This window comes from Gymnoscopelus microlampas, assembly GCF_963454915.1.
Source record: "Gymnoscopelus microlampas genome assembly, chromosome: 24".
In the NCBI taxonomy this organism is placed as follows: Eukaryota; Metazoa; Chordata; class Actinopteri; order Myctophiformes; family Myctophidae; genus Gymnoscopelus; species Gymnoscopelus microlampas.
In genome coordinates this window covers 31,879,352-31,903,696 of record NC_139961.1, presented here as the reverse complement: position 1 = coordinate 31,903,696, position 24,345 = coordinate 31,879,352, and the positions used below count along the sequence as shown (strand labels likewise).

At 40.9% G+C, this 24,345-nt stretch overlaps 1 protein-coding gene across 3 annotated transcripts; it reads left to right on the top strand.

Moving 5' to 3' along the window:
- The first annotated feature begins 567 nt into the window (after positions 1-567).
- On the top strand, positions 568-24,345 carry LOC311040457 (RCC1 and BTB domain-containing protein 1-like). Of its 3 annotated transcripts, none has more exons than XM_084050759.1 (14): positions 568-657; positions 1,828-1,873; positions 4,225-4,516; positions 5,967-6,117; positions 6,555-6,721; positions 9,034-9,192; positions 9,561-9,668; positions 10,553-10,701; positions 17,966-18,029; positions 18,160-18,286; positions 18,983-19,109; positions 19,886-20,037; positions 21,421-21,551; positions 22,418-24,345. In XM_084050759.1, exons 2-14 carry the CDS (start codon positions 1,857-1,859, stop codon positions 22,556-22,558), a joined length of 1,785 nt encoding a protein of 594 aa, XP_083906885.1. In that variant the 5' UTR covers positions 568-657; positions 1,828-1,856; the 3' UTR covers positions 22,559-24,345. The 3 variants fall into 3 exon arrangements, with proteins under 3 accessions (XP_083906885.1, XP_083906884.1, XP_083906886.1); XM_084050758.1 differs by having other exon boundaries at positions 570-657; positions 1,844-1,873; XM_084050760.1 differs by lacking the exon at positions 1,828-1,873 and having other exon boundaries at positions 591-657.

Below are 24,345 nucleotides of genomic sequence, written 5' to 3'. Positions count from 1 at the left end.
ATACATTATATCACCTGCGCATTAAATAATGACGGTTTTAATACAAAAGGGGGACTTGCTTGTTGCCTGCTAGAGATGCTCTTAGTAATTTTATGTAATGAGCCACATAATTACATTGTACAACTTTGAGTTGTCAGCTGAAGATAAATGAGAACACTGCAAAACTATTTATGCGGGATAAAATTCCATGGAGAAAAAAGTTTAGTTGCTTATTTGGGCTTGTTTTCTAATGTTTTAAACCAGTGTTTCTCAAGCATTTCCTGTCATGGACCCCCAAATGAATGTATTTGTCCCTACCTAACCCCCATCTGAAAATAATTTGTGCCAGGGAGCCCCATACCAGATTTGTGTTGTTAAAATGTTTCAAAACATATTCCAAATATTCCACATTTTATTTCAAGATTTTTTTTTTGAAAATAACAGATCTACAAGCTCACGTTGTCGTTGTGAGCTTGACCGGGTCGAAGTCGGTCGTGAATCTCGTTCCTCCTGGCTCTAGTTGCTTCTTTTGTGCTTGTTTTCCTTGTTGCTTGTTTCTCTCACAGAATCTGGCAACACTGACCGGAAGTGTTTGAACAGGTCTGTGGTCACCGCTTTGAGGGAAGTGGTGGATTGTTGTTGTTGTTTGTCATCATTCTGCTGACACCTTCACACCGGGTAAACAAACACTTTATACTTTATTGTCATGTATTTATGCTCAATTTCAGCACCGCACGTAACAAAGATATGTGTTAAATGTCGCCGTAAACCAGTGTGACTCGCCGTATGTATATAACATAGACTGTAAAAAAGAATGGACAAAGTGGTGTATAAGCATAATGTATACATATTTCGGCAGCACGTTGCACGTACGACGATGTAGCTTATCAAAACAGAACAGATCTACAAGCTGCTTGTACTTGTAGGCAGTGTTGCCAGATTTTGCGAGATAAATAAGTGACAGTTCTGATGCGACGCATTGTGAGCTTGTAGATCTGCTATTTTCAAAAAAGTAAAAAAAAAAAGAAAAAGCCATGTTGGAATATTTTTTGAAACATCAGGCACCAGGCACCAAATATTTTCAGATGAGGTAAACCGTTAGGGACAAATACACATTAATTTGGGGGTCCTTGCCATGACATTTTTTGAGAACCAGCTGGTTTAAATAACGTTTAGGAAGGAAGCCAAATTTAGCAACAACACTTTAGAAACAAGCACAAAAAAAACGCAACCTGCAACTAACCAATATTTACAACCAAAATAAAGGTAGGGTAAGTGATTTGCGTTGGTTAAAATAAGTGTTAAATAGCTCTATATTCTGATAGTACTCATTGCTATAGAGTGTTTGTTCAGTATTAGGAGTCTCCTTATCTCTCCACCTCTTTATTAAACAGAAAATGCATTTTCGTTTCAGTTTCAGTTTCATTTCCAATTTTATCCAACCAGGACAGAGAACTCAATCAGAATATAGATTAAACAAGTGAAATTGGAAGTGATGACACTAAGAAATGAGCAGACAAATTTTGAACTGGAACACTACACAAATTAAGCTTAAAAATGGGTACTTTCTCCTGATTGGCTGAGATTTTGACACCTACCGAAAAATGTATTTTCCGTTTATTAAAGAGCTGGAGAGACAGGGAGACATCTGTTACTGAAAAAACACTCTATAGCAATGCTTACTATCAGAATATAGTATTTTAACCTTTTAACAAAATACTTTTTGTTTTAACCAAAAAATATCACTTACCCTACCTTTTAACCTAAAAACAAGCCCAAAGTTACTTATAACAAGCAGACATGGCAACACTGCTTGGAGGTCTGTTCTTCTTTTGACCGATAATGAAGCTTTCTCTCTCCTCAGTTCACTTGATGTCATGGAGCGATGCTTTAGGTAACGTCTAATGGGACAACAATGCTACTTAAATCTCCTTTTTTTGTGCCTTAATACCTTCATGTCTTTATTAGCTTAATAGCTTTACATAGAAAAAATATATAATTAAAGGACGACTTCACCCATTTTCAACCTATCTTCAAATAATTGGTCCTCACTAATACTCATCATTACAATATGTTAGCATTTTTGTCTATTCACTTTGTGTCTCAGAGGAGGGCTGTGGACAGTTCAGAAGCCCGCCTACCAGTGACATCATCGATGGGGAATCCAAGCTCATAGAAACTGACTTCTTTCTATGCCTTGAAAGTGAGCATGATATAATGGAAGCCATTGTTTTTGAGTTAACAAAATTTTTATTTATAAAAAGAAAACCTGTCTAATGATGATGTCACTGGTAGGCGGGATTCTAAAGTGTCCACAGCCCTCCTATGAGACACAGACCGGGTAGGAAGAAATGGCACCATTTTATCATGCAAATTAGTGAGGACTAATTATACAAAGATAGGTTGAAAATCTGTGAAGTCGTCCTTTAAGCTTTTACTCCCGCACTCTTTAGTCCCACTCACTATGTCCCTCCCACTCCCCCTGTCCGTTTATTGTCAAGACATTGAGTATAACACTATTCTGACTAATCACCTCACCACTGATGGGCTAAGGACAATTAATCTCTATATCTATCTCTGTCTCTTTCTCTCTCTCTCTCTCACACACACACACACACACACACACACACACACACACACACACACACACACACACACACACACACACGCCTCACAAGTTAATTGTCACAGCATCCTTTATTTTTTAATTAAAGCTGCAATCCTAAACTTATTTCAATGAATATCACGTTATATTAGCCTCTCAGTAGGTGAAGTCGTATGTTAATACAATGTTCTGTACATCTACAGTGTCCATTGAGAAATTTTGTGTCGGGTAGGACACCTACTAGTTGACAAATAGTACTGCCTGGAGCTCTTTTACAGTAAGTGCAATATCCCCCCTGGCCAAGCATGTATTCTGTCTTGTTAGAGAAGTAGACATTCGTGGGAGACCTGTGCTCAAATCTCGGGCAGGACATGAAACTCAAGGATTGCAGCTTTAATTGAATGATATAAATAAATTGTATGTTCTGGCTGAGAAACGAACTTGCCAGAGTCGGTCAACTTGTAACTCTGAATGCTTTGCCTTTAATATACGCTTAACCTTTATAGAATCCCACTGAAGCCACAACTAAATTCCATTCCCCACTGAAATGATCCAGTAGTTTTTAAAGTTCAATAATCACAGCTGGCACACAAACAAATTCATGGCACAAAGTTTTATCCCGTGAGCACATACTGACACTGAACTGGTATGCTGAGCCTGGGAACTATTGAGGGAAACGCCCCGAAAATGTATCGTTCATGACCCATTCTGAACCCCTTTTTAAGAACTCCTGGATTAAGTTGTGTGTTATGCATGCATGTTTGTATTTATGTGTAGTATGTATGCATATCGTTGCTGTCGGGTGGAAACCACGTATGTCCAAAAAAAAGTTCCTTCTTTAATTATGTAAAAAATGTAGATAGTGAATTTAAATAGCCGATGTACAACCTCACAACACGTCTTGCGAGATTATATTACATTACATTACAGTCATTTAGTAGACGCTTTTATCCAAAGCGACTTACAATAAGTGCATTCAACATAGGTAGGCAATAGATCTGCTATTTTCACTACTTTTCTGTGACACCCTTGTATGATGAAGTAGGGCATTAATGTACGAAAAAACATAAACATTGAAGTTTGAAGATACAAGGTTTCTGCCCGACAGTGACGACATGTGCCCACTGTATGCACGTTGTCTCATGTCATTGTAAATCAATCAAGTTATCGTGGTTTCTGTGTCTGTCCAAAAGAGGAATATTATAGAGTTTAGACCTGTCCTTATAGGCCTAGTGATTTGGTCGTTGGTTGAATCTGACTATTGCACTTTCGATAAAAGCAATTGAAGCTTCCTTTGTCTAAACTGTCTGCAAGCCACTTAATCAGATGTATTTTGCATCCAGCATGAGAGGGAGTCAAAGTCAAATGTCACCTCTGTATATTTATTTTCATAGTAGTTTTTAGTCGGTGTTGTTTTGGTAGTCACTTAGCCAGTGTTTGTATGTTTAGCCCTGTTTCTGGGGCCATGAATGAACAGTGCACCAGCATCATGTAAACCATAGTTCAGTTCGGTACACACTATCCTAGCCTGTCCATCACCTGAAAACCAATCCAAGTTTCGGTTCCAATGGTACCGTTTGTACACTCTCAGAGTCAAATCAGCACTCATGATTTTACTGTGTGTCTTGTCCTGTCTGAAGTGCCTGCGGGGACAGCTGTGTACCTACTAGCTCCCTGGCACCTCCCTCCACCTCCTCCTCCCCTCCCCCTCCTCCTCCTCTTCCTCCGCCGCCCCTCTCGACCACAGCTCCGACACCCACCCCGCCTCCTCGGCGTGGGAGAGCGCGGCACGCGGGAGGGGCAGCCATGGTAGATGTCAGCAAGTGGCCACTGTTCGCCCTGCTCAGCCCGCAGGAGGCGGCCGCCATCAGGCAGGCCTGCGTGTTCGGAGCCAGTGGCACCGAGGCCATCTACGTGACACACGACGATGAGGTGAGGGGCGCCAACGCCTGATTTGTACTTGTTTTTTTTATTTCTATAATTTTTATCCCGCGATTTTGTAACCCTTATTTTTCACCCGGTGCCAATTTTCTAAGTGATCCTGGGCGCTACACTCCCCTCACCAGCCTAGGGAGGCCAGGGCCGAGCTCATGCCTCCTTCAATGCATGAGAGCCAACTGACCTTCTTGTCACCTGACAGGGGGCAGTTTCCCTGGTTGGACGTAGCGCGTGGAAGGAACACGTTATTCCAACCAGTTCCCTTCCCCTCCATCAGGCGCCCTGGCTGTCATAGGGGAGGCGGTATAGCTAGCGACCAGGATTACTACATGTTTTTGTGAGGGTATTAACTACCCTGAGAGACACGGGGAGAACATGCAAACTCCACACAGAGTAGGCCCTTTCGCCAACCCCACCAAGGGTATGGGCGCCTGATTTGTACGTAGTTGGGCTGCGGCGTCGCGCACCAAAAATAGCCGATCTACAGGCTTGTCACAGAAAGTCTTAAAATATCGGTTTCTTTTTTGGAATTGCAGGCCTTTAAAAAACATATTACAGTAAATACAGGTAAATGTCATATTTAAGTCTCAGATGGTTTAAAGAAAAGTTTCTGTGATGCACTGGGCTGGGAATTGATTTAGTCAATAAAAGGGCCTCACAAGTATGTCAATACAAGGTTGTGTGTGTGTGTGTGTGTGTACACCATATGATGACAAATAAAGGAAAAACCAGCATAGAGTGTCCTAGTAAGGTGTTTGGTCACCACAAGCCACCAGAACCGCTTCAATGTGCTTCAAAGTCTCTGGAACTCAACTGGAGGGATGGAACACCATTTTAACAAATGTGTGAGGGGGCCGTGTTCTTTCAATTACTTTATTCATTCATTTTATTTTTTTAATGTATTTTTCATTTCCCCAAAAAATAAAAATGAAACGTTTTTTCAATGAATCTAACATGGTTAAAATGGAGTTTGAAGTTACAATGGGTTTATATAGGAAGTAGGCGTGTCTGACGAAATGAATTTCAAATATCTAATTACTGAATAAGTAATTAAGTAGGTTGGAGAGGCTTATTGTCAGTATCAGCCAGAGCGCTATCCCCGTTTCACAATGCGCTAGAGCTCTGGGAGATGGATTGCTGAGGTGGAGCGCAACACCTACCATCAGCTCCCAGTACTTACCGCACGACTTGCCGCACCCAAGCCGTGCTACTCATACACTGAGTTGGCGGTGCCCGGGATCGAACTTAAAAACTGTCTGGGGGGCTTACAAAAGCCAGAGTACACGTTAAAATGACTCCAAACAAAGTGAAATACCCCTTTAATTTGCCGTCCGTACATGCACATCTGTATCTATCGCATCTGCACTCAAGCCTTGTATTTACTATACATATTATACTCCTACTATATTTCTATAAATGGGTGGTGTGTGTTGATGTTTTTCAGGTGTTTGTGTTGGGCTTAAACTGCAGCAACTGTCTGGGTACAGGGGAGAGCCTGAGCACCATCGTGCCAAAGAAACTGGACTTTCTCCGGGGGAAGAAGGTGGCCAGCTTCAGCTACGGCAGCGGACCTCATGTCCTTCTGGCCACTGAGGGTACTGTATATTCATCATCACAAAAGATGACAAAAATATGTCATATGTTTACAAATAGACAATAGAAAAAATACAATAATAGAGGGGTGGTCAGTAGATAACTGCAGTGGACATTGAGACATATTTACAAAATGTATATCTATTGAGGTCACGATTTACTGCACAACAACAGCAACATCAATGTTGTTGTGTGTGCGTCATGGATATGTGTGGGTGTGTGTGTGTGTGTGTGTGTGTGTTAGACTAGTCTTGTGTGGCCAGCCCTCCAATCTCACGCAAATCAAAAGCAATCCTGGATATATGGGGATTTCTTTTGCTTCTCGGACATGTTTTTTAGGGGCATTCTGGATTTTTTGTGGCATTTTCTGATGCTGATTCTTATGTGTATTGACTTCTCATTCATTGTGTACTAATATTGTATGTACTGTGTTTTGCAGAAGGAGAACTGTTTGCTTGGGGGCACAACGGCTACAGCCAGCTGGGGAATGGAACTACCAACACGGGAGTGACTCCAGTGTTGGTGACCACCAACTTACAGAGCAAGAAAGTGAAGGAGGTGGCATGTGGCGCACATCATTCCATGGCCCTCACACAGGATGGAGAGGTGAGGGTTTAAGCAATTCAGAAAAGTCATGGTATACACTGTAAAATCCTAAGTTAACCACTAGCGTGGTAAACACGCTAGTGGTTAAACATGGGGCAAACATACCCAGATGAAACTTCAATTACAATGCAAGCTAAAGAAACCACAACTGACCTGTACTGATTAGTAAATGACCCAGAGTTGCTTATCTTATTTTGTAAATTAAAGAAAAAAATCGATTGATTTCAAGACAAGACACTGAACCCCTAACTGCTCCCGGTGAGTTGCAATGCAACCCTGCGTGGTTGCCTCCTTTTTGGTGTGTGAAAGTAACACGCATTGAAAAGTGATTTAAGTGATTTGGATAAAGCCGCTAAAGAAATTCTTTAGAAGTTTTTTTATTTGTGTAATTGATTTGAATGTTCATTGACTCCGAATCATAGACAGACAATCACCAAAAAAAAAAGCGTTCTGAAGCTGATGGTTTTCAAAAGATTTATCAAACTTACTTTAATTTCATTACTTTTTCTGCGGTTTTATCTTTGAGCTGGTAAGAAGAGCTCCTCCTACCTTCTTTGTAGTTGAGTAGACGGGGAAAGCCCATGACTAATCTCTACCTCCTTCCACCTCCACTTGAGTGGAGCTGCAAGAATAAGCAGACTATTTTTAGCTCCACAGTGCTAAGGCTAATTGGTGTGTCTTTGTGGGTAGCATACAGGTGAGGCTCAGTGCTGAGAATGACCTCCTCTTTAGCCCAGTGGCTTGTATCTTCTCCATTAAGTTAAAAACATATTCCAGTACACAGTAAAATCTTGAGTGTTCATTTAACTCTTGAGCGTGTACAAATGTAACCAAAGGGAAGCGTCGGGGTCGATTTATTTGTTTGTACACTCTCAGAATGAACAGTGCATAAATTAACACTTTAAAGTGTATTGTGTGTTTGTGCATGTTTAATACAGGGTACTGACAGTGACAAGGCGGGTGAACATTCTTTCAGTGACTTGTTTTGCCATGCACGATTTAGTGTGCATGCATGTGTGTACTAGTGTATAAGACACTGCACTCCAAACTCCATTCTGTGCCCATTGCCAGTAAAGATGTAACACACACACACACACACACACACACACACACACACACACACACACACACACACACACACACACACACACACACACACAGACACATATGAATACAAATGGAGAATTTGTCCACAGTAAGATATCTTCTTGGATTCCATAAATTTGCCCCTGTTGGCTATAACGAGAGAATATGGGACGGGAGCAGTGTGAAATGAGGGGGCAAGGTAGCCTGGTGGCTTTGTGGAATATACTAATAGAAATATCAGAGAATAGAGTAGCCAGAAGAAATATTTGATTGGGATGTAATATATTCCAAACTAAAAGTACTGTTGACATTTCCCTTCTTAGGGGCATACAAGACATTCCAAAATTAAAGTACTGTTGACATCCTTGGTTATACAAATATTGTTTGGTGAACATCAGAATACATTTTGTACCCAACCTCCTTGAGGCTTTGTTCTGACTTTATCTCGCCCTTTTAGGGCCAGGAGATATGGACGAAATCAAATATCACAATATATTTGACTCAACACCTCAAAGTTGATATTGTGACATTAATATCATATTGCGATGATATTGATTTTATTTGACATAAAGAAATACAAAATAATCATATTTGAACGGGGGACCGTCTACCCTGACACACTTGTAGGAGTTGAGGCATTACATTTAGTTTGACTCAGTTCCACATGTAAATATTGTGAAAATAGCTGATAGCTTGTAGATCGTCTATTTTCTAAAATGTTGCCTCTTTCTTATATGACATATATATATATAAGGGGCTGTTTTTAATGTGTGTACATGAGTTTTGTTTTGGTGTATGTTAGGACGCCCCCGTGTAACGCCTGGAACAATAACATCTGTCACGCGACCCACCATTGCGGAGTGATAGCGCACCAAAAATGGCTCGAGTTCACCACTGTAAAAAGTTAAGGAGATACAGAGGTTTTTATCAAGGAGATATAATGGGAGCGGACGGGAGGTAGATTTTTTGGCATGGATCCACATCTGTCCTCTCCTTCTTAGAGACTCCGTGGATGATCCCTAAATTGCGCTAACCCGCCCCTCTTGGGGGAAAAAAAAAGAAAAAAAAAAGAAAAATGGTTATAACCGTTTATGGCACTCCACGCATGGCTTATCAAAAACGTTCCGGACCGTTTTTGGCACACAATGTATTAAAATCAATGTAAACCACGGCAAAGTATGATGTTTTTCCCCAGCGTGTCTGAATCCCAGTGTGTCACTGTTCAGGTGTTTGCATGGGGGAATAATAACTGTGGCCAGGTGGGCTCTGGCTCGACAGCCAACCAGCCCAGTCCCAGGAGAGTGGCCAGCAACCTGCAGGGCAAGATCACACTGGGTATCGCCTGTGCACAGACCTCCTCTCTGGCCCTGTTGGACAATGGAGAGGTAAGACTGGGGTGGGCATCGCCTGTGCACAGACCTCCTCTCTGGCTCTGTTGGACAATGAGGTAGAATGCAAACAATAGGATGACACACACGCACACGCACACACACACACAAAGTTGACTGCGCCTGAAATTCTATGGTGGTGTGGTGTATCTGTATGCTAACACAGCTAGCGTTTACCTGCTTGTTACCCTGCCTACAGCAATGCGTAGTAGGGTATTCTAATCATTACTGTCTGTGTGTTTCATGTAACTTGGTGGAAATTAGTAGTACGCTACTCCAAAGAGATTTGGGGTTATAAAGTTATACAATATAAAGGTTATACAATATAAAGTTGGAACTGTGCACATATACTGTGTGTGTCGTAGGTTTATAGCTGGGGCTATAATGGGAATGGTCAGCTAGGTGTCGGAACCAACGGAAACCACTTGACCCCCTGCCGTGTTGCTGGACTCCAGGGAGTGTGTATTCAACAGGTAACACACACACATACACCATACCGAAACTATTATATGTACAAACCATTTGGGTCAATCTTCATATGAACGTTTGTAGGAGTTAAAGGAGTAGTTCACCCCAAAAAGTACTTATTTTCTATCAATTACACACCCCATGAAGCCTTTTCATGGAGATTTTTGTCGCATTCCTAACCCAATAATTTGATGACCAGGTCATCAGTCAGTAGGAGACTCTGACGGCGGTTGTCAAAATATTGCCTTAGGAATGCGACAAAAACAAAAAAAAATCCACGAATTGAAGGCTTCATGGAGTGTGTAATTAATAGAAAATAAGTAATTTTTGGGGTGAACTACTCCTTTAAATCAATTTAACTTAAAGATAGTGTGAATTGAAACAAATGTTCCCTTAACTCATTTCCTGCTATACACGCATAAAGTCGTTCTATTAAATAGCGCGCTTGCCCGCCAAATCGCATAAATGCGTTTTATTTAAAAATTAGGCATGCTGTTTTAGGCACCGTAACACAGCTCTGGGATGATCCATCGTCAACCAGAGAAGAAGCATGTGGATGTGACATCATTCCAAAAAACGTCACTTCCGCCCGCCCTGACTATGGGATTTTCAGAAAAACAGCTGTAACTCAGTTGCTGTTTTTTTGCATTGAAAACCACTGTTTTCAGCGGGCCCCAGTTCCAAAATGGCGGATTGCGTCTGAATACACAGATCCCTCCGCTTACCCCTTCCCTCTGCCTTTTTTGTTTTTTTTGGAATACAATGTTGCCTCCACGGCGTTTCAAATGTCATCGGATGAAGGTAATTACGCTGGCAAGGGGATAACAAACGATGTTTAATACCTTGGCGGTTATTGTGTTAAAGGGCTAACCCTCCCTGGCCTTTGCAGATTGTGTGTGGCTATGGCCACTGCCTGGCACTGACGGACGAAGGTTTGCTGTACGGCTGGGGGGCCAACAGCTGTGGACAGCTGGGAACTGGAATTGGCAACAGGAACAATCAGCTCGCCCCCTTCCGCATCATGACCGACAAGGAGAGGTATGGCACTATAGAACAGGGCAGTGTTGATTTTGACAGCAAATATTGATTTAGTTTTAGTCATAGTCTTTTGAATAAAATTCCATTTCGTTTTAGTCATATTTTAGTCTTTGAAATGTTTTAGTTTTTGTCTAGTTTTAGTCTACTAAATATCATAAGGTTATAGTTGACTAAAATATATTTTGGCGGTGCCTTGATGGCGTCATAATGGCTGATTTTACACTTGGTTGCATGCTGAAAATAGCCGGTCTACAAGTTGTCGTTGTGAGCTTCTGCTATTTTCAGAGCACAACACCCGAGCGCACCAAGCATAAAATGACTGTCTTACCAAGCATAAAAAAATTCTTAGTTAGGGGTGTGCCGACACTAATTTCATGAAACGATACGATACGATATTGGGCTCACGACATCGATACGATATTGATACGATACGATATATGGCACTTTTTTATTATGAAAATATGGGTGGGGGGGAAGCTTATGAAAATATATGGGGGTGAAAAAAAGCAAATGCAAACAAATTCTTCTGTTGTTGCATTATTATCATTGCCAAAAAATAAATACAAAATTCAAAAAGATATATTTTTTTCCCCAAAACCATACATATCGTCCCGAAAACGTATCGCGATATATCGGCACACCCCTAGTCTTAGTTCTACTGGATCTCTTCTCTACTAGTCCCTCACTAACATTTTAGTCTAGTTTTTATTTGTTGACGAAATTGTCAATATATTTAGTCTTAGCTTTAGTCATCATAGCTTAGTTTTTATTTAGTTTTCGGCAGTGAAAAAAGCCGGTCGGCGATTAGAAGGTATTCTCATAGTTGCCCATCATTTGCTTTGCTGAGAAGAGAGCATGGCCATGAGAGTTGCCCGTGCCAACACGGCATGGGCAGGATTTAAACGCATGACATCTGTACCTGTACCTACTGGGTGTACTGTACATAGATACTGTATTGTAGCACTGCCAGGATGCACCTTTTGAAAGCATGTTTACACTTTTGCCCGGGCTTTCTTTGGCAGACTGTGACTCTGCAAATCTGGTTCCTTCTCTATACACTGTGGGCATTTGAACAGGGACAATAGTAGGGCATGTGTGTGTATGTGTGTGTGCATGCGATTTTGATTGATTGAAATTTTTATTAGGCAAAAAGAATGTAAAACAACACAGTTACATTTATAATACTTTTGTCTAAAAGGTCCGGCCAAAAAAGTCCTTGCGGGCTTGTTTCCATTGGGGTCCTTGAATTAATTTCATAGACATATATAGTAGCAACCAAACAGTTCAATAATCAACATAAGAATACAGAGGGGGAAAAAAATACCATTATGTACAAAAAAATATATATACAAAAAAAAAAAAAAAAAAAAACATTAGAAAATAAAATAAAAAGTATGTACAAAAAAAGGGGGAGGGGGGGGGTCGTCTGTCTACAGGGAAACTGGTACTAGCTCCTCTTTAGGCCTCCAGAAAGATGAGTTTTTAGGGCTGTTTTGAATGAGCCCAGCGAACTGCATTTTTTGAGGGATGGGGTTAGACTATTCCATTCCTTGGTGGCAGTGCTATAGAAGGAGAATTTGCCCATGTTTGTTTTATGGGTGGGTGTTACCAGATTATTGTTTACGCTCCCTCTAGTTTTGTGACTGTGGGTGTCACTAACTTTTTCGAGGTACTTATACAGATATGCGGGTATAGGGGGCATTTCGGGCAGATCTGCATTTACAATTTTGAAGACCAGTCCCATTTTTAGTTGTATAACCCTGTCTTCCACCCTGAGCCAGCCTAGGCTGGCAAAGTGAGTGGGAGAGAGGTGGGTCATGGGCCCCAGTCCGAGAAGTAGTCGAATCAGTTTGTTTTGGGAGGTTTGAAGCTTAGTCTTCAGTGACACTGAGGTGTTGGAGTACCAAGAGGAGCTAGCATAGTCAAAAAGGGGCTGAATCAGGGCCCCCGAGAGGGTCCTGAGTGCCTGAGGGTTGACAAAGGAGGAAACACTGCCCATAAATCTGGTTCTCTGGTTTACTCCTTTGAACACCTTTGTTGCCATGCTTTCACCTGACAGGTGTTTGTCAAGAATACATCCCAAATAGGTAATCTCTTCTTTGCTAGTGATGATTGTGTCATCGACTTTGACCTTGAAGTCATTTACCTTCATTTTACTGAGGGAATGTTTGGTCCCAAATAGGATGGATTCGGTTTTCCCAAGGTGTAGTGACAGTTTGTTATCGGTAAGCCAGGTACGGATTTTTGAGAGTTCAGAGCTGAGAGCTTCCTCGACTTGCAACTTGTCCTCTCCCGAAATCAGGAGTGCCGAGTCATCAGCGAACAGGAACAGTTTGCAGTTACAGGCAGCATTCATGTCGTTAATGTATAGAAGAAACAGTAACGGCCCTAGAATGCTGCCTTGAGGAACCCCGCAGCTCACCGGGAGGGATGAGGACATGGTTCCGTTGATGTCAACCACTTGTTCTCTACCCTCCAAGTAAGATCTCATCCAATTTAGTGATGTGCAATCAAAACCATCAAAACCATTTGATGTAAGAGCTTGGTTATGAAGCTCTCTCCCTTTTCAGAACAAAAGATGACTTTTGACTTTTTCTTTTTTTAATTAGTGTTATTCTTTTCTTACCATTTCTTATAATTATCTGGTTCTCAAAAACCATGAATAAAAGCTACAATACCCAAACTTGGCAGAAAAGTCACTTTCACCCACTTATCAGAAAGAATAAATAAACCAATGTGGCTCATAGTGACGCTATAACAACCAAACTGTGGGCTTTGGCATCATCTTCTGAACTGAAGGTCATAGTAGGTAAACATGGGCTCTAGTCTGGATTCCTTCAGTCATGCTGAGTCCAAAATCTTGGACTGAAGATATTATTTTTTTATTAAAATCTGAAGTCAGGATTTAGAGGGTGTTTTTTTTCTTATTGATCTCATTGGTTCTTATCTGATTCCGTGTAATAGGATGGAAGTGAACAGAACGCAACCGTAATTGTCTTTTGTGTCTGAGCTGAGGTGCATCCTTTGCTCTTGTCTCCTGAGTGTGTTTAAGTGTTTTAAATGTAATTGTTAGATTTGTAATGGCATTGTTTGGTGTCACTTGACGATACTTCTGTTCAATACTTTTGTGGAAGAGGGGGGAAGAGCTTTACCTTATTAATCCTGCGGGGGAATTCTGTTTTAGCTTCGCCCAGCTGATGGCTGCTCAGATGGTCATGATGAGTGTGCAGGGGGGGCTGTTCAGGGTTAAGTGTCTCACTTAGGACACTTCGACAACGCAGACATGGGTGGTCCGAGAGGCAAACCGGTGATCTTCTGATTACCATACGGTCTCACTACCCACTCCGCTACAGCTGCCCCAAGACAAAGAAATTATGGCACCTGACTTGGGTGGCTTTAGGATAAAGTACCTGTCCACCACTGTGGAGTCTTAAGGGTTCGAATCCACCGCAGTGCATCCAGCTTGGCCCGCGTCTATACTAAAACAATTGGCTGTGTTCAGAGAAGGGAAGCTACAGTAGCCAGGTGGTGAAGGCGATCCTTGGCGCTGCTCTAGCGACTCCAAAAGGCTGGGGTGGCATCTGTCAGTAGGGGGGTTTGAACCGAAGGAGTGAGACAGAGCCTCCAAGTGGGGGCTCCTCACTGGCAGGTGAGCCAGTAGCAGTGACAGCACAGAGAACGACAGATTACACATGACAATTACATTGGGAGAAAGAAGGGGTTAAATTATTTGCTACACTAAATGATATACTATTTACAGTATATACAAAAGATGGATGCATGATTCTCATGCTGGAATTGTCTGCCACCTCACACAGAATGTTACCAATGGACTCTCCTCCTCATTCCTCGCCGGCATTGTTGATTCAAGTATGAGAAGTTTTCTTTTCATTTCATGTCATCTTGGCATATTGTGCTAGGAGGAACATTTTATGCAGGAAAAAGGCAGTGTATTACATGTTGACGGCATTTTTAAAGTGCTTGATAGACAATGAAACAACTAGATTAAATAAGAAACTAATGACAAATTGGTAGCGTTGTGAAAAGTCTTGATAAGTCTATGTTGGTGCATGTTATGCTGCTAAAGCACTGTGATGCAAGGTGAGGCCTAAACTGCTAACTAGCCTAAAAAATGTCCTGACAACACAAACACTGACCAATAAGAAATGATCACCTCAGAAAAAATAGTTTTTATTAAATCTATACCCACCCAGAGAAACTACCTTTAGTATAAAAGTATGAAAATCATTTTAAATAAGCACTTTGGAAGCACTAGACACAGTGTCAGATTCCATTGGACCGCAGTAAATAATGTTTCTCTGAAGCGAAGTATGCTCTCTGGAATTGTGGGATGCTAGAATGACTTCCTGTTTCCTGGCCTTAGCGCACACACACAGGGTGCTTCCACACATGAGCGACAACTTGACGCCCAGAAGTCGGAAGTCCCGTCCACTCCCATGTTATAGGAAAAACCGGACCGGAACTTCCGGTTTTTAACTTAACATGAGAGTGGACGGGGCTAGCGTAGCGTAGCGTAGCGTTTGCCGTCAGCGTACGCTCATGTGTGTATGTACCCACACACACACACCACCCCTCTGTGCCACCACTTCCTCTCTTGGTTCTCAGCGGGTTTATCTATTGTTCTGTCCAGGAGGAGAGAACTGCTTGAAAATGTTCTACCATACAGGCTTCCTACATGGCTGCCAGACACCCCTCCAATATGAAAAGCACAGAACACACCACTGAAGACAGGGGTGTCCAAACCTTTTTAAAAGGGGGCCATATTTATTATGAAGCTACCTTAGGGCCGACAACATCCTCCAGTCATATACTGTACGTTTGGACCTTAACAGATATGGATGTATACAATTGTGTTTTACTAAAATGCAATATCCTTTAGTTGTAATTGTAAATGAAAGACACTCATCTGTGCTGTGAACAAAACAAAAACTTTTTCCCCCCCACATGCATGCACTGTATTGCTAATATTTACTGTCAGATAAATTGTCTTTTGTTCAAATGGCAGTGTAGCCAAATGTAACCTTTGAAAAAGTCTCTTCAAGATCGTGGCCCCCGGGCCGGACTTTGGACATGCATAAATGTAATGCAGTCAAACAAGTTATTTAGTACATCTCACATTTCCAGCAAAACACGTTACTGCCAGCAAACATTGAAAGCCTTGGAAACGTTTTTTTTTTATAACTGCACTTAAAGCTCTACTATGTAATTTATTTAGTGAATAAATGTTATTTTGTCCAATCTGTATGGCAGAGTATGTTGATATAATATAACTTATAACCTATATTTGGTTGTATTTGGTCTCCCTGCTCTTATATTGAGACATTTTGATCCTGTGTCTAAGTTGGACACGACCTTTAACATGATCCTGTTTTTGGTTTGACACAAATCTTGACCCATTTCTCCCCAGAGCAAGCAGGCAGGCCCTGTTAGCTCAGTGGTAAAAAAGAAATCAGCACTTGTGCAGTAGATCCAGGTTCAATCCGGGATAGAACTGGAAAGTTACATAGTGCAGCTTTGAAAAATAAAATAAATATTTGATTAAATTAAATTCATAATTCTTTCTCGCATGCCATGCCATTTTAGCGGCCAAAGGCAAGAATCAAATCGTGCCCTTCTACTGAAAGTGGTGTGTAAAAGCAGGATGCATGTCACTTACAGTACATAATTACCTCCCATAAGGCTGGATCAAGGACACAAGGAAAGGAAGGTGAGCATAATTACTTACCCCAAGGCTAAATCAAGTACACAAGGGAAGGATGGGAACATAATTTCCTACAATAAGGCTGAATGAATGACACAAGGGAAGCAAGGGAACACTCTGGGAATAGAACCTCTTGCTTTCCTGTAGGCGGAGGTTGAAAGCCCTTTGTTTACCAAAGAAATAAGAGCTACAAAGAAAATACTGTCCGGGACCAATATTCTCAATATTTGAGCAAGGTAAAGGCTGTATTGAAATTCACCTAGTGACAAATGTGTATATAATTTATAATGTATGTGTGCATACTGTATGTAGAGAACAGAGGAAGCTGAACTGGTTGTGTTCACTAGAATTCATGCTGCGTTCACACACCGATAAAGCAACAGGCTACTTTTCAACTCCTTTTTTAAGTCCTGACGCGTCAACCAATCATATGTTTTTGTTTCACCATTTCCACTCCCCTTCTCTCTCCCCACAATGCTCTGTTTCGTCAAAGGAAGGAAAACTCATTCTTGCCGTTAGTTAGCCAGTTCCCTGTGCTATTTAACCCTACCCCTTTCGATGTACGCAGTGTGACTCAAGCAACACTTCAACTTTCGTTGCTGCAAGTGTCAACACACAGCATAAGAACGGGGCTCACCTGGTTAGAGCCAAGGGGCCAGCTTCCGAGTTGTAAATTGAGGCTATATAGGAAGAGACCGTTCATATGAATTATGAATGGCCTGTAGTCTTGCCCTGCTGGTGTCAGAAGTAAATAAGCTCCATTCAAGCGGGTTTTTGCTGAACTTTACACTTGATTTTATTACCTTAATAAACATTGTCATAAATACTATTTGCTTCCAGTCGCTAGTTTAAAGTCTTCTTTCATATCACCATGATGTAAATTATGGTCCCATAAATTTTTTTTTAATTGATGATAAAGTAGTAGGGTATACTGTAGGCCACCTTGTGACGATTGGATTGACAAGCTACACAACCAATAGCATTCATTCGCCACCACCACCGATCCTATGCACTCATTTCCGAGTGCATAGGATATAGAAAGAAGGCGGATTTGAAATCGTTGAAAAATAGGCTTCATTTACGGTCTGTAGAGTCTATGGGCGTAACGTTGTCCATCCTTTTTACTGTCTATGGTTAGAGCGCATACCATTAAGGCTGTCATTTTGTAGCCGGCCTGCGTTCGAATCCAACCTGCGGCTCTTTGCTGCATATCCTTCCCCTTGCTTCCTGTCTCTCTCTCACTGTGACTATCTGAATAAAGCATGAACATGCCCAAAATAAATCCAACACACACAGCGCAAGCCCTTAAAATCAAAGCACTGCACAGTAAAATCCTCAATGTTGATTTAACTCTTGAGAGAGGGCAAATGTGGATAAATTCATACATGCTCAAGTTTTACAATGGATAAATTAGCACTGAGGACAACCTTTTATTGTGTGCAGACAAAGTTATGCGTACAAACTGGAAGAAGTACAGTACTATTTGTTGGAATGTGTGATTATGTGTTCCTGCCATTAACACACACTCGTGTTTCTCCACAGGATTGTAGAAATCGCTGCTTGTCACTCAACACACACGTCAGCAGCCAAGACCCAGAGAGGACAGGTGTGTATGTAAAATAATAATACTTTGTTATTAATAGTAGTATTGTTATGAGTCTTTTGCTGCATTCACACTGGCAGCCAGTGATGGAAGATGATGATGATAACAGTTCTTCCTCCATTGCATCCTACAGGTGTACATGTGGGGTCAGTGTAAACACCAGTCCATCTTCCTCCCTCACCTCACACACTTCAGCACCACAGATGACGTGTTCGCCTGCTTTGCCACGCCATCCGTCATGTGGCGCCTCATCTCCATGGGTTAGTATGCAACGAGGGGGATTCATACTTTATGTTTATCTCCATGGGTTAGCCCTTTAAGACCTGAAGCCGATTCTACATGTCTCCTAAATCCCAACAGTTTTCTGAAAAACGTAAGTTTCTATATCAGTGGTTCTCAAACTGTTTCATGTCAAGGATCCCCAAAATGATATGTATTTGGCCGCGGACCCCCATCAAAATATTTTTGTTCCAGGGACCCCCCAGAAGCAAAGATTTGAGTAAAAAATATTCGCTTTAAAAATATATATATTCAAAGATTTGCACACATTTTCACGATTTTTCAAAAATAGCAGATATACAAGCTCATAGCGCGGCACCGAGTGCCGCGCTATGAGCTTGTAGATCTGCTATTTTTGAATAGCCAAAGTGTAAAATAAAGCTTTTTAGCTCAAATCTAAACATGACACAGTTCCAGGTCTTAATGGGTTAGTATGCAAAGTGGTGGATTCATACTTGTTGCAATATATGTCCCAAATGTAATTTGAAAGTACGATGTGCTATTTAAAACTTGTTTGAAAAACATGTTTCAAGTTAACTGCATAAGCCTCCAGTTATAGATTCTTGCAGGTCATTCTTTACACTCCGAGTGAAATGAGCACTCGTGATTTTCCAGTGGTGGATGAAATGAACTGAACTGAGTTGTTATTTATAGTCTCCTCTCCTCGTGTTCTGCAGAGCATGATGAGTTCATGACGGTGGCCCAGGCTGTGAGGAAAGAATTTGACAATCCAGAGACTGCTGACCTCATGTTCAGTGTCGATGGCAAATGCATCCATGTTCACAAAGCTGTGCTCAAGATCAGGTGTGTGTGTGTGTGTGTGTGTCCACTTCAGTGGTGGAAAAAGTACTACATTTTTTTTACTTAAGTAAAAGTATCAATACTGCCATGTAGAAATACTCTGTTACAAGTAAAAGTCTGGAATTCAAAATGTACTCGAGTAAAAGTACAAAAGTATTGGTATTAAAATGTACTTAAAGTACCAAAAGTAGAAAGTACTCATTATGCAGTCCCATTTCACAACGTTTTCAAATTTATAAAATGCATAAAAATCTTATAAAAATAGCAGATGTGACGCATTGTGAGCTTGTAGATCGGCCAATATCAAAGTGGTTTTGTAATAATAATCAAAATCTACAAAGTAACTAGTAACCAACGTTTTCAAATAATTGCAGTGGAGTAAAAGTACAATATTTGCCTCTGAGATGTAGTGGAGTAGAAGTAAAAGTACTGAAAATTGTAAATACTCCAGTAAAATAAAAACACCTCAAAATTGTACTTAAGTACAGTATTTGAGTACATGTACTTAGTTACTTTACACCACTGGTCCACTCTCATGCATTTGATTCTTGCAATGTTTTAATGTTGCTTCATTCTAGACGATTTTGCCAGTCCTCGCTTTTATGTTAGGGTTTGCTTTGTGTGTGTGTGTGCGTGTGCATATGAATGGAACGAAGACTGCGGCGGGGGGGGAAATGACAAAGAAAGTTAACTAAACCTAAGTGAAGTAAATGATAGTTTCCTTAGACATGTCTAATGCTGCTGAAAAACCTATGTTTAAATGTTGCCGTTGTGTGCAGGTGTGAGCATTTCCGCTCCATGTTCCAGTCCCACTGGACAGAGGACCTGCAGGAGGTCATTACCATCGACCAGTTCTCCTACCCCGTCTATCGCTCCTTCCTACAGTTTCTCTACACAGACGCTGTGGACCTGCCTCCTGAGGATGCTATAGGTCAACACACACACACACACAATATCCTAAAAGTGACTTCTCCATTTGTCGGTGTGCAATTATCCCATTCAATACGGGAACCCATCTGTGTCATTTTAGATTTTAGCTATAGCCATTATTTTATACTTTGGCTATTCAAAAATAGCAGATATACAAGCTCATAGCGCGGCACCAAGTGCCGCGATATGAGCTTGTAGATCTGCTATTTTTGAAAAATCTTGAAAATTTGTGCAAATCTATGAATGTATATATTTTTAAAGGGAACATTTTTGACTCAAATCTTTGCTTTGCTTCTGGGGGTTCCTTTAACAAAATATTTTCAGGGGGGTGCGCGGCCAAATACATATAATTTTGGGTGTCCTTAACCACTGATATAGCAACATAGGATTTTTCAGAAAACTGTGGGGGGGGGGGGGGGATAGCCTGGTAAACCCTCCCTCCGGAAATCTCATTTCCATTTGATTTCAGAAAGGAGTCTGGTCTGAAACGCCTTTCTGCAATAATCGCTGTGGGCTGGAATTGGGCGGGAGTAATACCGTTGACTGACAACCCCTTCAACCAATGATCGTTTTTCCCCTTCAGCCAATGAGCAGTTCATTTTGACGAGCTCCAGACTATGTGACGCAACGGGACTTTTGGGACGGCCATGCCGAAAATAGGTTGCCTTATTGGGATACATGCGTGTCACTCCCCGCCCCTGCCGGTTCTCTAAATTTATATTTTTAAATAGGCTCTGTCATGATTAATTGACCACATATATGAAGTTAAACAACTAAATTCTATCCAAACGATATCTTATAAGTAAATTCCGTGCCTCAAAAAAGAAGTTTGAAAGCGTTATAAAACTGAAAGTAAGAAGTGAAGGCACTCGCACAAACAACAATGGCTGCCGTTCGTCTTTTGTCGGCGGCTCTCAGGCTGCACTCGGGTTCATTCGGGCTCACTCGAACTCGCCACCTGATTGGCCAACTGTCGCTGTCAATCACAGAACAATGAGCGACGACGCTGATAGGCTCGTCGGCTCGGCGAGCAGAGCGATTATTGGAGAAAGGCGTTTCAGACCAGACTCCTTTCTGAAATCAAATGGAAATGAGATTTCCGGAGGGAGGGTTTACCAGGCTAGGGGGGGGATAGAAGCACAAGCCTCCTCAAATGACCTCTGATAATGATAATGATGTTAGTCTTTCTCCCAAATGATATAACAGAATAATGGGGGAATCATCACTTTGCTTTATTGAATGAATGGTCAGAGACCACATGCAATACCTTTTTACGGACCGGGCGGTCCAGGGACCACCAGATGTCTTAGTGTTGCACATTGGAATTTGGTGTAGGTTACATTTAGGGATGTATTCTTGTAATAAAGATGTGTTGATGCTGCAGGTCTGTTGGACCTGGCCACCTCCTACTGTGAGAACCGTCTGAAGAGTCTCTGTCAGCAGATCATTAAGAGTGGCATCACAGTGGACAACGCCTTCACCCTGCTCTCTGCAGCCGTACGCTATGATGCTGAGGTACGGAACACACACCCAAGTAAAAGCCCGGAATTCAAAATTGACATTAGTAAAAGTACAAAAGTATTGTTTAAAGTACCAAAAGTAGAAAGTACTCATTACAGAATGCAGAATGCATTTCACAAGTTTTCAAATGTATAAATTGTATAAAAATCTTTTGAAAATAGCTGATCTACAAGCTCACAATGCGTCGCATAGCTTGTAGATCGGTTAATGTATGTTTTGTAATAATAAAAAGAATCTACAAAGTAACTAAAGTTTTCAAATAATTGTTGTGGAGTACAAAAGTACAATATTTGCATCTGAGATGTTGTGGAATCGGGAAAAAAAAGTACTGAAAGTAAAAAATACCTTTTTTTAAAAAACTTTAGTATAGTACTTGAGTAAATGTACTTAGTTACTTTACACCACTGCAAATGAAGGTAGCATTAGTTATATGTACAAGGAAACCAAGTACTTCAACTTCAAATAAATTTCACGAATGTTCAACGCAACTTGTTTTCCTTTTTTATAATATATTTGTCGAGATTCTGATTTAAATAATTCTGTTGGTTTAAGGTCCCTTCACACCGGGAGTGTTTATTTTGTGCAATTCATTCGCATTAATTTAAACAGCTGTTTATGTTATGCGGACAAGTGCATCCACACAGAACGCGAATACAATGCAGCGATAAAGCAACGTATTTAACAAGGTCGATTTTCACCGCAAATAAAACGAGGCAGCTGTATGAATGAGCCATCACCAAAATAAAGGTGAAATAATCACGTCGCATTTTCGTTTCGTTTATTCGCGTTTTTATTAATAATTGAGGGTCTCCCTTCTTTCTGTCTCCGTCGCTCAACTGACTCACTTTGTCTCTCCATAGGACCTGGAGGAGTTCTGTTTCAGGTTCTGTGTTAATCACCTGACCCAGGTGACGCAGAGCACTGCGTTCATGCAGGTGGACGGTGCCATGCTCAAAGAATTCTTCTGCAGAGCCAGCCGCTGTGGAGCCTTCAAGAACTGAGTGGAATTTGGTAGAAGAGAGGGGAGAGCCATGAAGCCTAATTCATACTCTGTAGTACGACGCGCCGCCTGCCGAACAAGAGCTGATTTTGCCGGCAAGTGGCATCGTCGTGTGATGTGTGACCTGGGCTCTTCCATGGGCCTCTTCTGGTTTGACTTGACTTGACAATTGAATGTGCTGCTATTTTTTTTTAATACTGTGTTGATCTGCGGAGGGTTATATTGTCTTTTCACTTGACTGGATGCATGGTCGTCCACAGACCGGTGTCCCCCTGGAGCTTGGTAGGGATGCAGTTCTTACCCACAGACCATTCAGCAGGGCGGAAACAGGATTCAAAAAATATATTTCATGTTTCAAAATGTTCAAAGAATTAAAATAATCTTATATAGGAGAAAATACGTTTTTAATGTCCAAATATATTGCATATATATATTTGGCAAAATGTATCTCCAGAATCCAAATGACATTTTCAGACACATTTTTAGCCACAGATACATATATTTTGAAATGTGCTGTATATGAAATATATTTTTTGCTATTGCGGATTGAATGTGCACACTTCGACCCGTCTTAAGTTTTATTTGTGAGGCACTTTAATAAACCAAAATTGCATTATTTTAACTAAATGCTGAGCGAAACAAAATTCAGCCTGGTGTAGGTATGAAGAGTTGACAAGGGGTTAAAGGTTGACTTTTAATGCCTGTTGGAGCATTTAAATGACCAACCTTGTATCAAGATTGTGTCTATCAACCTCCTTGGGGCCAAGTCACAAAAACATTCCCAAGATGACCCAAAATGTTGTTGATAAATGTTTTGCAGAGCTGTGTCTGCATACACACACACACACACACAATTTAATAGACAAGAAGTTAAAATTGGTTTCTTTCTTGACAAGAACTCTCTCCAGGACACATTAGTTAAGACCCACCGGCCAATGTATTAAGTGTCGGTTTGATATGCACTATTCCATAAAGTTGAGCACTGGTTGCTTATTGCTCCATAGATAAGATAAAACAAGATAATACTTAATATATCACTGGGTGTTGGTAGTAAATGATGCGAGATGCATGCTAGACAGGATATGTAGGGTAAGGAAACAGGAGCACTTAAGAATATCCAGGAAATGCAGGAAGTGTGTATGCATTAAGATGTAGCACTGTAAAGTAGAGAAGGTAGAAGTCCTGTTTGGCTGACATGTTTAGTTTATACACCATTGTACAAATAAGTCTAAATCAGGATTTAGGATAATTGTTTACTGTTTAGGGTTCTATTTCCATTTAGGTTTCTTTCTCTTCATGTTCGCGGACTCAGCGCACCGCGAATCCAAAACAAGTCTTTCAAATCTACTACAACTGTATTAAATCACCAAGTAAGTCATTATTTTAGAATGTTATATATGGCCTCAAAACAGGGTTGCAGCATTGCAAGGACAGTGCATGTATGCATATTCTGTGGTAATCTGCTTGTTTGATACTTTGGTTTAGTGATGGATTACTGAAATTTGGTTTGCTTTGTTGAAAGAAACCGCAACAAGCCCGCTGAAACAGAAGAACATTTAGAGAGCATTTTTGCCAATTGTAGCTGAAAAAGGTTATTTTATTTCTTTCATTTCGGAATGAGATTTGACTTGACAGGCGTATGATAGTGTAGCGTTAATGATTGAACTTTCAGGACCAACTTAAGAGCAACGGATTGCTTGTTTATTCTATTTTTTATTTTATTTTTTGATATTCTGTTACTATATCTTAAGTTATATGTAATTCATGTAATAAATAAAATAATCTTTT